At 43.3% G+C, this 13166-nt stretch overlaps 2 protein-coding genes across 30 annotated transcripts in view; both read left to right on the top strand.

Moving 5' to 3' along the window:
- Positions 1-13166, top strand: part of ARHGEF9 (Cdc42 guanine nucleotide exchange factor 9) — a 570152-nt gene that overhangs the window by 421023 nt on the left and 135963 nt on the right. For 2 of the 29 annotated variants that reach the window (XM_070605626.1, XM_070605613.1), the window contains exon 1: positions 5600-6417. The exons of 14 other annotated variants lie outside the window; for them this stretch is intronic. Coding sequence is in view for 8 of the 15 variants with exons in the window: in XM_070605611.1 (XP_070461712.1) it covers positions 6420-6428 (9 nt within the window). In the remaining 7 variants the exon portion in view is untranslated. Of the gene's footprint in view, positions 1-5531; positions 7925-13166 lie in introns of those variants that run through there. 13 more of the 29 variants (XM_070605623.1, XM_070605612.1, XM_070605629.1 and 10 more) reach the window with 11 other exon arrangements.
- LOC139081129 (uncharacterized) lies at positions 6062-6420 on the top strand. The gene has a single exon (XM_070605656.1). The coding sequence runs from the start codon at positions 6062-6064 to the stop codon at positions 6239-6241; it is 180 nt and encodes a 59-aa protein (XP_070461757.1). The 3' UTR covers positions 6242-6420.

The raw sequence follows: 13166 nt of genomic DNA, 5'->3' as shown, positions 1-13166 counted from the left end.
GAATAGGCTGTCTCAAGAGAGAGGAACCTCCCGATCATTGTGGGTGTTGGAGCTGAGACTCCATAACTACTTGGTGGGGATGTTGCAGAAGAGATTGAAGGATGGAATTGGGCTATACCAAGAGATTCTCTGATTCCTTGATATTTGTCAGCAGAAGGGCTGGGTCTGGGGTGGGGATACTGCTGTTAAATGTGGGGGACTCATCTAATATTTTTGAATTTAATTGTGAGCAGAGTTGAATGGTCATCTCAGTCAGAAGGCTGACCACATATGGACGGGGCTGGGATCAAATGTCATGTTCCAAAGTCTGAAATTTCTCAGAAGTACTTTTTAGACAAGAGACAAGAATTTTGATTTCCGCTCTGCCAGCAATTAGCTGTGTAATCTTGGGCAGATTGCTTACATTACCTGGGTCTCAGTTTCCTAACTTGGAACATGAGGGTTTAGACTAGATTTTCTTTGAGGTCTTATCAAGTCTTGCCTTCTGTGGCTGGAAGATATGATTCTCTGAGTGGAAACAAGTAGATGAAGCAGACACTCATGTATTCAACAGATGTTTATGAAGCACCTGCTAAGTGTCAGGCACTGTTCTGGGCATGGGGGATAAAGCAGTGAACAAGACAGGCATGATTTCTACCCTCTTAGCTCTATAGTCTAGTGCAGGATACAAACAAGAAAAGAAAAGTATTGTAAACTGTATTGTAATACAGTTTAATAAGTGCTCCAAGGGGGTAAACACAGGGTCCTATGTTTATGGTCCAGCATGTTTTTGAGGGGAGAGCATCAGGGAAAGCCTTCTGGAGGAGGTGGCACCTGAGCTGAGCTTTGAGGTGGGGGCTGGGGAAGGATAACAATAGTACATAGGGCCTGAGGCAAGAGAATCTAGTGGGTTATGAGAACTACAGTAGGTTCTGTTTAGGTAGAGAATGAGAGGGCATTGGTGAGAGCTGAGGTTAGAAAGGCCAAAGGATACCAGATTGGCAAGGCATTGTATGCCATGCCACAGAATGTGATTTAAAAGCAGTGAAGAGCCATGGAAGGCCTTTGAGCAGAGGAGTTATGTAAGTCAGAGTTCAGCTGCAGAAATTAAATCACTCTAGTCATTTTCAGCAGAAAGAGTTTTAATACAGAATATCAGGTGCTTCCAAAATTGGTAGAAGGGCTGGAGAGGTAAGCCTTAGGCTGAGCCTCCAGGAATGACTCCCAGAACAATAACAAGGGAGCTATTTTCTCTGCTATAAGCAGGAAGGTGAGGCATCGGGGCTTTGGGAACAGTCCACCTTATCTGTGATCTAGAAATCAGTAATCTACCACTGCCTTAACTATTGACTAGAGTATCATCATGCCTTCCAGATCCTCAGTGGCAAAAAAAAAGTCCCATTCTCTGCTTCCCCAAGTGCACAAAGCCAGTGACCACACACTGGGGCCTAGGGAAAAGTAACATGGCTGCAGAAAACCCTAAAACCTCCACCATTGTGCTTGCCAGCAGAAGCTGCAGGAATACGGCTTCTGCATTATCACTTCCTTCCAAATATTTTTGCATGTGCATATGATTGGCAGAAATAAATCATGCCTAGAACACTGGATGCAAAGGAGTCTGAGAAATGACAGGTGGTTGTTGTAGTTGTTTTGGTTTTTAGGTTTTCAGCAATATAGGAAGGCAGGCTAGAAGGAGGGTGGCATGGTTCCTGAGGAACCAATCTATAGTATCCACCATAGGACTGATAAGAGCAGAACCGCTTTTGAGAGAGAGAATTTGGGCAGGAGAGTAGAGGCTGAATTGGGGAGAGAGAGCAGCAGAAGAGACCTAGTAATGAATGGTAATAGATCAGAGATGAAGAGGAACTGATTAAAGGTACTGACAGCAGGGAGAGAGAGCAGGGACATATGAGAGAGAAATTAAGGAAGAAGAGAATCACCAGCACTTGGAGACTCGTTGGCTAGCAGCAAGATGAGGGAGAGGCAAGACTTATGGATACCTCCGTAGTTTTTGGCTAGTTCTGTGTGTGACACTCCTAAGTGACAGAGAACTCAAGGGAAGCAGGAAGCTGGCAGGGGAGGGAGAAGATGACTTCAGTTTGGGACTTACTAAGTTTGAGGTTCTTGTGTGATAGTCAGGAAGAGATATCCAGAAGGCATTTGGAGATACACCTCTAGAGTTCAGGAAAACTACTCGGGGGTCATCAGCAGAGAGTTGTAAGCTCCATGCAGGCAAGGGCCTATGTCTGTTTTGTTCCACACTGGTGTCCAGTAACTTTGTTGAAAGGAGGTGCATCAGTGTGTAATGTAGGTGGTAGTTCAAACCTTGGGAATGAATGGATCCACCATTCATTGCAGCTGTGGAATGAGTAGAAAAGGGGACTGAAATTAGAAGAACCCTGAGAAATCATGGCCTTAATAATTGGGTGAAGAAGAACCCAGGCAGGAAGTAAAGACAGTATAACTAGACAGGTCATGTGGATGCTGTCCTCAAGGCAAAGGAAGCATTTTAGGAAGGAAGAAGGCATCAATGGAGTCAAGTGGGAGAGAAGTCAGGGAAAATAAAAATGGAAAATTGGCCATGACATTTAGCAACAAGTCGGTCATTTGTTTATATTTACAAGAAGTTTCAGTTTTCTATGGGATAATGAGGTGAAAGCCAGGCTGCAGTAGGTTGAAGGGTCAATAGACAGTGAAGTAGAGACAGGATAAGATTGTACTTTCAATTGCAAGGAGAAAGATTCTAGTTGCTTACATTATGATACTGTCCTGATCACCAGTATCTGTCTCAATATAATCTAGAAGAGGGGCTTTAAAACTATTTTGAATCACTATCTGTTATAAGAAACACATTTTACATTATATTTATGTATAACTCAAACAAAAAATTCATTAAAGAGCATTTTCTCTAACTATATGGACAGCTCATATAAATGGAATTATACAAAAGCCTTTTGTGTCTGCCTTCTTTCATTTAGCATAATATTTTCAAAGTTCATTTATGTTGTAGCATGTAACAGTACTTCATTCCTTTTTATGGCTGAATAATATTCTATTGTATGGATATAGCACATTGTGTTTATGCATTCACCAGTTGATAGACTTTTGAGATGTTTCCATTTTTTGGCTATTGTGAACAATGTTGTTATGAATGTTTGTATACAAGTTTTTGTGTGGACATGTTTTCATTTCTCTTAGGTATATACCTAGGAGTGGAAGTGTTGGGTCAAGTGGTAACCCTATGTTTAACTTTTTCAGGAACTGCCAGGCTGTTGTCATCATTTTACATTTCCACCAGCAGTGTTAATGAAGGTTCCAATTTTTCCACATCCTCCCCAACACTTGTTATTATCTAGCTTTTTTATTATAGCCATGCTAGTGGGTGTAAAGTGGTATCTCATAACAAATAATGCTGCAGTAAATATCTTTCATTTGCATTTCTTGCATTTGATTTGCATTTTCCTGATGGCTAATATGTTGAGCATCTTTTCATGTGCTTATTGACCATTTCTTTGAAGAAAAGTTATTCAGATCCTTTGCCAATTTTTAATTGGGTAATTTTTCTTTTTATAATTGAGGTGTAAGAACTCTTTATAATATTTTAAATACAAGTCCCTTGTCAGATATGTATTTGCAACTATTTTGTTCCATTGTGGGTTCTCTTTTTATACTCTTGATAGTGTCCTTTGAAGCACAAAGGTTTTTTAATGTTGATAAAGTCCACTTTATCTATTTTTTTTTCTTTTGGTGCTTGTGCTTTTTATGTCATATCTAAGAAACCATTGCCAAATCCAAGGTCACAACAATTTACCCCTTTTCCCCCATTTTGTTAAACTTAGCCACAATATGATTATCACATCTAAACAACTAATAGTGATTGCTTAACATCATCAAATATTGTCTGTTCAAATTCCCAGTTGTTTCATAAATGTCACAAATGTGTGTGTGTGCGTGCGCCTGCACAAGTTCTGCCTGAATCAATCTTTCTTTTTTTTCCTATTTATTTATTAAAGAACTGGGTTGTTGATCTTGTAGTTTTTCACAGTCTCTATTGCCAGTTTAACATGTTTGTCTGTCCTCTGTGTGTTCTATACATTGAGAGTTGGATCTAGAAGCTTGATCTGATTCAGGGTTTTGTGTTGTTTGTTTTGGCATGATCATTCATAGGTGGTGTTTTGAGCCTAAACTTTTGAAATGGGGACTTCTTTGGGGTTTTATTCTATCTTGTAGGGCCAGGGGCCATTTTGTTTATGACCTGCATTCATTCAGAATTTCCAGTCTAGTTAAGATGGGTGACTGTCCTAGCCTCAAAGATTTCTAGACAATAGAAAGCAATTCTCATTCCTCTTAAAGTCTCTAGTATGCTAGGAGTCCCAGAACTTAATTTGTTCTATACCAAGCTAAGCTAGTTTCTTGCTCCTCTCCATCAATATCTCTCTGTTCACTTTTCCAGTCCTAGAATGTAAGAGTAAGAATGGCCCTTGGAGATCTTCTGTTTAAGGGAGTCCTGGGTTTTTGATGGCCCAGGAGCTTGCTGAAATTGTATGTATTTTTCTGAGATAAGCGTTCAGAGGTTTCACTGAATTCTCAGGTCTAAGTCCTCATGTGACAGAAGGGAGATGGAGGCCCAGAGAGGGGAAATAAATTGTCCAAAAGTAATACAGCAAGCTTGAGGTGGGGCTGGGAGTAAATCTGAAACCTTCTGGTCTCTAGTCCAGGGCTTTTTTCCTAATTCTAGATACAGCATCACAAACACAGGGGCAGTGATTACAATTTTTGTAGAGGCATTTCCACTGCAAAGCTGGCTTCTCTTCGTAGTGCTCAGCATGCTGGAAGAGTGCAAGCTGTTATAGAGAAACCAGTATGAAAGAAAACCTGATTTGCCATTGGAGGGACATAGAATTGGATTTTGGATAATTTGTAGTGTGTCCTTGTGGTTCTGTCCACAGCACTGGTTTGTTGATTTTGTACAGCTAATTGTAAGTTGCCTATAAATACTTAGGCAGTGACCAAAGGCACCTTTGCTTCCTCCTTGGCCCAGGCTCCAAACAAAGTGGCTGCCAAGGGCATGCTTCCTCCCCACCTACCTATCCCTTTTTTTCCATTCCTTTTCCCTCCTCCCCATCTTTTTTTCCTTCCTTTCCCCCACTCTTCTCTTTCTTTATCTTATTCCCTATCCTTTCTCCCTCCTATCATCCCTTCTCTTTTTCCCCTGCTTCCCGTGGTCTTCCCCTTGTTCCGTCCTCCCTCCCTGCCTTCCTGCCACGCCTCTCCGCCGCCTTCTGTCTGCTTCCTCCTTCTTTCCCAGTCATTTCCCACCTCTCCTCCCCCCCTCCTCACAGACCCTTAATCCGCCCCCAACTAGTTCCCCACCCCCACGCCAGATTTGGAGGCCTGTGACTCCCACTAGACAGGATAGAGCTAGCCTGCTCAGGGAGTCTCGGGGTCTCCGATTGGCTGCCGCGGCTAGACGCCAGCTCAAGTCCCGCCCCTCTGCGAGTTAACGCGCCGCTGCGGCACCTGCTATTGGCTGGCGGGCCTGTCAGCAGCTCGGGCTGCGCCTCACGCAGGCGTCTGCAGTGGCTGGTTGATTAAAAACGCAGCCTCCGGGCTTGGGGGTGGGGAGAGGAGAGGCTGAGAGCCAGCGAGTAGGGCTCTAACGAGTGGTTGCCAGCCGGGAGCCCCCCGTGGAAAGAGCGAGAGAGCCAGCGGAGGAAAGCGAGCGAACTAGCGGGAGTAGGGGAGACCGAGACTGACCGGTAGCCAGGCAAGCGGACGGACGCACTCCGGGACAGACAGACTGAGCAGGCGCCGGAGAACCTCGCACTGGTTCCTCCCGCCTTTCCCTTTGAAAGCCAGGATTTTGCCTTTTCCGTGGCGCCCGAGAGAGAATGCTGGACTCTGCAGACTGCAGCGCAAGCTAAGATTTCTCAGCTAGGGAAGAAAGATCAGCTCAATCCTGAGAAGGGGGGAAGCAAGCTCCTCTGTCCCCATCCCCTCCCCCCATACCAAACTCGGGCGCCAAACCCAGCCCTTCCCTAACCACCCGACTTCCTCCTCTTCTTTCTAGCATGGTGGCTGTATGGACAGTCTGACAGAGCAGAGACTGACATCTCCCAATCTGCCGGCCCCCCACCTGGAACACTACAGTGTTCTGCATTGCACCATGACCCTGGATGTGCAAACTGTAGTCGTTTTTGCCGTGATTGTAGTCCTCCTGCTTGTCAATGTCATACTCATGTTTTTCCTGGGAACGCGCTGAATGGAGTTCAGCCATCTGAGCTGTTGCGAACTCTCGCTTTGATTTCATCCCGAGAACCACCGAGAAAAAAAACAATCAAGAGAGACAGAGACAGGGAAAGAGAGGGAGAGAAAGAGCAAGCTTTCTTACTCAGGGGGGAAAACGTTTTGAGCTTCAACATGGCCTCGCTGTGATATGTATGACGTTGGTATATTATCTCTCCCTAAATCTTTTGTCATGTCTTGTCTTTTAAGAATGCCTGTGAGTGTAGTTGCTTATTGCTTGAGTAAAATTGTTGATAAAGAAATGCTTTCTATTTACGTAAGCGTGTGTGTGTCTGTGTGTGTGTGTGCGCACATTCTCCATTTATGTGACGTTCACGGACAAGCTCTGCGTCCTTAAACAGTGGCTTTGCTGTTTGTGGTGTTTTGTCAACTCATTTTTTTGAAAACTACTTTTAAATTTCATAAGGGAATTTTAGTCAAAATTTCTCTCTTGCTATCAGGAGTGCATTTGTGTTTGTTTGGGCGCAGGGGGGCTTGTGGGAAGAGCATGATTAATTTTTGGCATCTTAGGAAAGACTGTCTTGGACTGGATGTTTAGAAGGAAAAAATTGATACAAGGCATGAATTTCGAGCAAACGTTTCTTTGGTATCTAATGAGAAGCGAGAATTTGAGAAGTGCTGTGATGAGGTGTGTTGAGCTGGCAGTTGATGACTGTGTTCTTTGAATCTCAATTTGCTATCCAGGGTTCAGTTTCCAATTTGGAAAGAAGCCACCTTTAAAACATTTCTTAAAGCATTAAATGTCAATTTCTTTGAAATCATGGAATGAGACATAAAAGCGTTCTCTGATCTTTATAAATTGGCAAGAAAAGACATTGACAAGAGCTGTTAGGGTTTCTTTTCCCAAAGATTGTACCCCTGGATTTGAGATTGGGGATTTTCTCTTTGTGTCCTCCAAAAAAACAAAAGGCAGCTCTTTACCCGCCTTGGGAATAATAGTATTTGGATGTACCTCTTTGGGGTAATCTCATTTGCAGTAATGTTCTTGAACTACATTTTAAATAGAACTTGCTAGTGCTAATGAGAAAGTGGTTTTTGTTTGCTTCCTTGTTTGTTCTTTAAGACCAGAGGTCTCTAATTGAAAGGTTTCCATGGCAAAACGAAATTATGTATCGTGCTAAGTTGAGAGTTTTGAACACCTCCCCCCAAAAAATAAAAGTCTGGATGGGATGAGAGCTAGGGAAAGCAAGAGCTAGAAGCAGCATTCCAATTTGACATATATTTGCATGTCTGTATCAGATGGTGGTGGTGGTGGTTGCTGTTATTATTGCTGCTATTATTATTTTAACGTTTCTGTTTCCTCTGAGAAAGCTCTTGGCAAAGCCAGGAAAAACATTGTCTCTGATGCCACTGTGCCTAATACTTGCCCCCTTCCCCCACCAGCTGATGTAGGCAGGTCTTCCTCATTCCACTGCTTACCTGACTTGAAATACTGCCATTTCTGGCTCATGTAGCCAGGAATTAGGGCGCATACACACGTTTCCCCTACACCCATGTGGGCAGCTGTTCATGTGTGATGTGCAAATCTGCTGACATTGTGCTGTCGAGTTCCATGTCCTGTTCGTTCACTTTGGAAATGATTATGAAAGGAGAGGGGCTGTGAAGAGGGCTTTTCAAATTTTCCTGACCTCAGGACCCAGTGAGTATTATTTAATGGCGTCAGAAGGAGTTTTGAGCCTCGAGGTGTGCTCTCCTTGGTTGAGTGTGGGTGAGAAGCTGATTTTTTATTTGGTTGATACTGTGGTGTAAGCATGATCTGGGAATTTTGCTGGCATTCCTTCTTCTTATTTACTCTTTGGTCCCTTTGTGGGGGCCACCTGGGTTAAACTGAGAGCTTGTTTATTTGCAAAGAGAATCTAGTGAGTTCCTCCCCCTCCCTTAGCTCCAAGAGTATTGTCTAAAGTAAGCTTATATTTTGGCTGGGAACTTTGTTTTTATACTGTGTTGGAGAGTGAGGAAAGGCTCCAGACTGGGCAACTACAGCCCTGGATTCTCTCTGTTCAGTGGCTGTTTGACCTTGGGCATTTTTTTTCCTCCCGAGTGTGTTTGGGATTCCCTCTAACATTGGCATTTGGGGATGGTTGGACTAGGTGACCTCCAAGTTCTTGCATTCTGTGATTTTGGGTGCCCACAGACACTTAAAATCAGAGGGGGGCGAACTGGAAAGACAAGTGAAAATGAAAATCAAATGTTAATCAAGAGGTGATGGGAGTGGGAAATATCTGGTTTCTGGTTATCTGGAGAAACTTAAATGTTACTTAAGAGATTTTTTACCAAGCTATGTGGGAAGGAAACTGGACTACAATAGTGGAATGCTTTGTAATTTTTTTTTTTCTCTAAGGGATGAAGGGTTCTCTTAGCCTAGTCTTTGAGCCAGGTTTATGACAAAGTAGTGTCACAGAATGCCACAGCTTTTGCCACAGCCTTCACCTCTTGGTGTCTAAGACCCTTGGCAGAAAGCCTTTGGAAATGTATGTGTGTAGCGTGTGTGACAGTATGTTCGTGGGTGTGTGTGCATGCCCTTCTGTGTGTGTGTGTCTGTGGGTGCACACTTCTGAATGTGGATGGGAGTTGGTTGTGCTAGGAATGAGGAAAAACAGCAGGGCATGCATTGAGTTCCACAGTTCTGAATAGCCTCCTTGTGACTGTAAGGATTTAACTGGTGCCAGGATGGGTGGGTGTTCCCCCTACCAGACCGCACCCCCCCCAACCCCCACAACCCATCAGGCTGAAGGGGTAGCTTGAATGAGACCTTCCATCAGTAATTTAGCTGGCAGAATGGGTAAGCATTTTCCACATTAACTTATCTCTAGGCAAATAAAGAGATGTTGCTAGCCAGATGGCAGGCCACCCTAGAGCAGCTAAAAGGGAGTTTGGAAGTAGAGAACCAAAGTTGGCAATGTGACTTTTTACTTGTGTGAATCCTAAAGGTTTGGCATTTCTCCTTCAGACTTGTGAGGGTAGGCAAAAAGGAAAGTGGGAAGAGTGGGAGAAAATGAAAAATGCAGCCCAGAGGAGTGGAACTCTCTGTATTTTTATTTTGTTTTTCTTTTTTTCTTCCCTCTCCTGCCTCTCCTCTTCATCTTCTTCTCCCTTTCCTCCTCCCTGCCCCTTGCTGTAAGTGGGTAAGAAGGAAGAGAAGAGGGATTTTCCTCTCTGATTTATCCCAACTTTTCCCAACAGAGTTCCTCATTCCCTTTCTTCTTCTTTGACCCTTTTGGGTAAAGGATAAGGTTTTGCTACTGGGAAGGCAAAATTCCAGCTTAGGAATTTTGGCTCCCAGCTTCTCACCAGGGTATTCAAGAAAATGCCCTCAACAGGTATCCTAGCAACTTATGAATCACTCAGCTCCTGAGCTCCAGAGCCCAGCCTTTAAAGGTCCAGACACCAAGGCCTCTGGAGAAAGGAGTCTACAGCCAAGCTGTACTTGGAGAGATGCTTTTGGGGAGAGGACAAAGAGCAAGGTCCTGATTGCCTGCAAATGCCTAGAAAACACATCCACAGAGGACAGAGAGAGCCTAGCTTCATCCCAGCCATGGAGACTGTTTATTGAAAGGCTCCTGGGTTCAAATCCCTCTTCAGTCACTGCCATCTCCTTAAGGTTAATTAATCCATTTCATAGTCCAGCTTTAGTGCAAGGAGGTCTGCAGGCCCTGTAAGCTATATATTTTTTTCATCCTGACTTGTCGCTGAGGCAGGGAGGAGGTGTAGGGATGTTGTGGTGGGAACAAACTGAGCAGTGCTTTTCTCCCATTGAGACAGCCTCTCTCTCAGAACCTGTAACATCTGCTTGTATGGTGTGCCCTGATTTTGTTTGTGGCTTAGGGAACCCTGTCCAGCCCAGCTGCAGTGTGGAATTTTGGGTTTTTTGTTTATAGATCCTTGTTCTCTTGAGTAGTTTCTGGCTGGGAAGGCTGGGCAAATTGGGAAGGCCAGTTTGATTGCGGGGCTGGTGAACAGGGCTTGGGCCCTGGCTCAGATTCTCTCATCCACTTGTGTGTGTGATTAAGTTGCTAAGGAACTAAGAGATCCCAGTGAGCCTGTGGGTGAGGTGCTCTTCTGCCTTGTGATGAGGCTCAGATTCAGAGAGCTTGACTATGACCAGAGAGCAGGCTCTGCCAATTGCAGGGATGGTGCCAAAGTATCTCTTCCTTCTAACCCTTGTTTACCATCTTGGCCTCTGCTCTCTTTGGCTTGGCCTGTGGATTGCTTGCTCTGGACAGGGACATGAGTGGGAATTGAGCCTATTTTCTCAAAATAACTCCTTCCTCAGACGACCTCCCACAAAGCATCTGGATCCAGCCCCAGTGACTTTGCCCCAAGAAGTGAGATGCAGGTGGGGAATCTTAGACTCTCTAGCTCTTATTTCTAGCTCTGCAACTTGTTCTAGACCAGCTGAGTCTTTAGCTTTCCAAGAATCCTTGATCAAAGCTTAGCTCTTCTGATAGCTGCTCAGAGCGTCTCCTATCATTAGGTGAGTCTAGCTCTCAAAAGTATTTAGTTCAGTGTGCTTTGCCTTGGCGCTAAAGCACAAAGTGGAAAAACTTGAAGGAGAGACAACTTAGAGAGGAGAGAAGACTCAGGAAACATCCAGTAATGACAATACTAATAATCATGTGCATGGGCCTATAAAGTTTATAAAGCAATTTCACATCCTTTCTAATTTTGAGCATCACATCAGTGGGTGGGGGTGATTGTTATTCCTGGTTTTACAGATGAGGAAAGTAAAGGTCAGAGAAATTGGTGGGATGGGAATGGTTCTGCCTTTCAAACAGAGAGTGAGGAGAGTCAGAGTTGATCATTCCCAGCTAGTGTGAAGCTTAAAGGAGTCAGGTAGAGAGGCAGGTGTGTGAGTCACCCCTGAAGTCATACTAGCTTCCTCAGCTACTCATTTGCATTTTTAGTGCTTTTTCATACCTTTCATTTGTATAGCAATTTTGCACAGAATTGTTTATTCAATAAAATGCTGCCTTTTATCTTGAATATGCATAAAAAAATTACCTTTAGTCTTATGAAAAGTCACTATTTGGGGCCTTCAAGGAGAAAGGCAGTGTGAATTGCTGAAGCCTAAAATATAGAATGTTTTGAAGGAACTGCAGTTTTCGTACAATTGTCCTTCCTTTTGAAGCACTCTTAATTTTTTTTATATTTCTTTAAAAATGTGCTGCCCAGAGCTGATCATGTTACTCCAGGTGTCATCTGATCAGGATCCAGTACAAAGGGACTTTGATTTGTCTGTGAAATATCTAATAATGCAGTCTTCTACTGGTTCTCAACTCTCACTGAACATACACCTGCCAGGTCCCCACTCTGAGAGATTCTGATTTAATTGGCATGGGATAGCGCCCACCAGCTTTTTAAAAAACATTTAAGGCTCCCCAAAGTGATTCAAATGTGCAGCAAGGGTTAAGAGCCACTGTATTAGCCTTTTGGGCTATAGGCTCAAATGCTCTACTGTCTAGTCCAGTCCTCTACTCTTTTGTAAAATTGACTTTTCGAACCAAACTTGAAGCCTTTTTGAAGCAAACTCAATAATTTTGTTTTGTTTGGTTAGTCTATTATTCTAGCTTTTTATGGGTTTTTAAAATTTTTCTTCATACCATGAAACAAATTAGCGGTCCCTTCCAGCACTGCATCAGTTAATCTTTATTTTCTTTGGTTAATCTGTTCTAGCCTTTTTGGGTTTTTAGGGTTTTTTCTTTCATGTCATGAAACGGATTAGTGGTCTCTTCTAGTATTGCATCATTTGAAAACTGAATAAGTATCATTCAAGTTGTTGATTCAAAGAAATGTTCAATATAATGGGGTTAATGCTAGTTCCTCTGGCATTTCACTTGAACCCTCTCTTGGAATTGGAACCCATTAATTTTTGTATGTGTCTGGTCAACCAGTGCAGAATCTATTAGGCTCTACCATCATCTCTCCCACCAACGGTTTAATGAGGATAACACAGCATGATAGATTTGTTGTATGCAATGTAGACGTCAAGATGTACACTAGGCTCAGAACAATCATCTACTAAGTCAATGACCCCATCAGAAAGAGGAGTACGAGTCACATGGTATCTTACTCCTGGTAAATATTGTTGCAGACTCCAGGGTTCCCTGTTTTCTTTCAATACCTACAAACCGTATTTTCCTAACTGGGTCCAGAATTTGCCTGAGGGTCAGTGCCACAACTGTAAATTCTGTGTACCACTTTCTTTTCCCCTCTTGGAAAAGCAGGGCATCATAGATGTAGCCTTCAAACAGAACATGTTTGGCTTTCAATGAGTTCACGAAACTGTGCTGTTTCCCTTGGTTGGCAGAATTGTTTCCGTTAACCTGGTGATTCTCAGCCCTGGCTGCACATTGGAATCACCTGGAGAGTTAACAAGACTAACAACAATTCCTAGAATCTCTGGGAGAGATCTGATTGAGTTGGTCATGGTGAGGCCCTGGCATCAATATTTTTTAAAAGCTCCCTGAGGTGACAGGAATGTTTAGCCAGGGATGATAATGACTGCTGTGTTCAAAGGGAATGCCAGCTCAGCCTGAATCCAGCTTATTGCATATGTGAATAGGCAGGCTTTGCAGATGGTGAGATTTTATTCTAGGATTGTGGGGGCCTTGATGAATTTTAGGGGCTTGGGCACACTCTAAAAAGGAGGACTCAACTCTAGTGAGTGAGTAGTGTGGGGACCTATTCGGATTTAAAATTATCAGCTGTGAGATGATTTGAATCCTTCAGGAAAAAAGTCACTTGCTACACATTTGCTATAATAGTGGGGGAAAGTCTGTTCATTTACTGGGTGACCTTGGATAAATTACTTTTCTCCTCTGAAATCCAGTTTCCTCATCTGCAAAATAAGGTTAGATGGATTAGATATCTTCAAAGATTTC

This window comes from Equus przewalskii, chromosome X (assembly GCF_037783145.1).
Source record: "Equus przewalskii isolate Varuska chromosome X, EquPr2, whole genome shotgun sequence".
In the NCBI taxonomy this organism is placed as follows: Eukaryota; Metazoa; Chordata; class Mammalia; order Perissodactyla; family Equidae; genus Equus; species Equus przewalskii.
The sequence above is the reverse complement of the archived record's forward strand: the minus strand, read 5'-3'. Positions and strand labels throughout refer to the sequence as shown.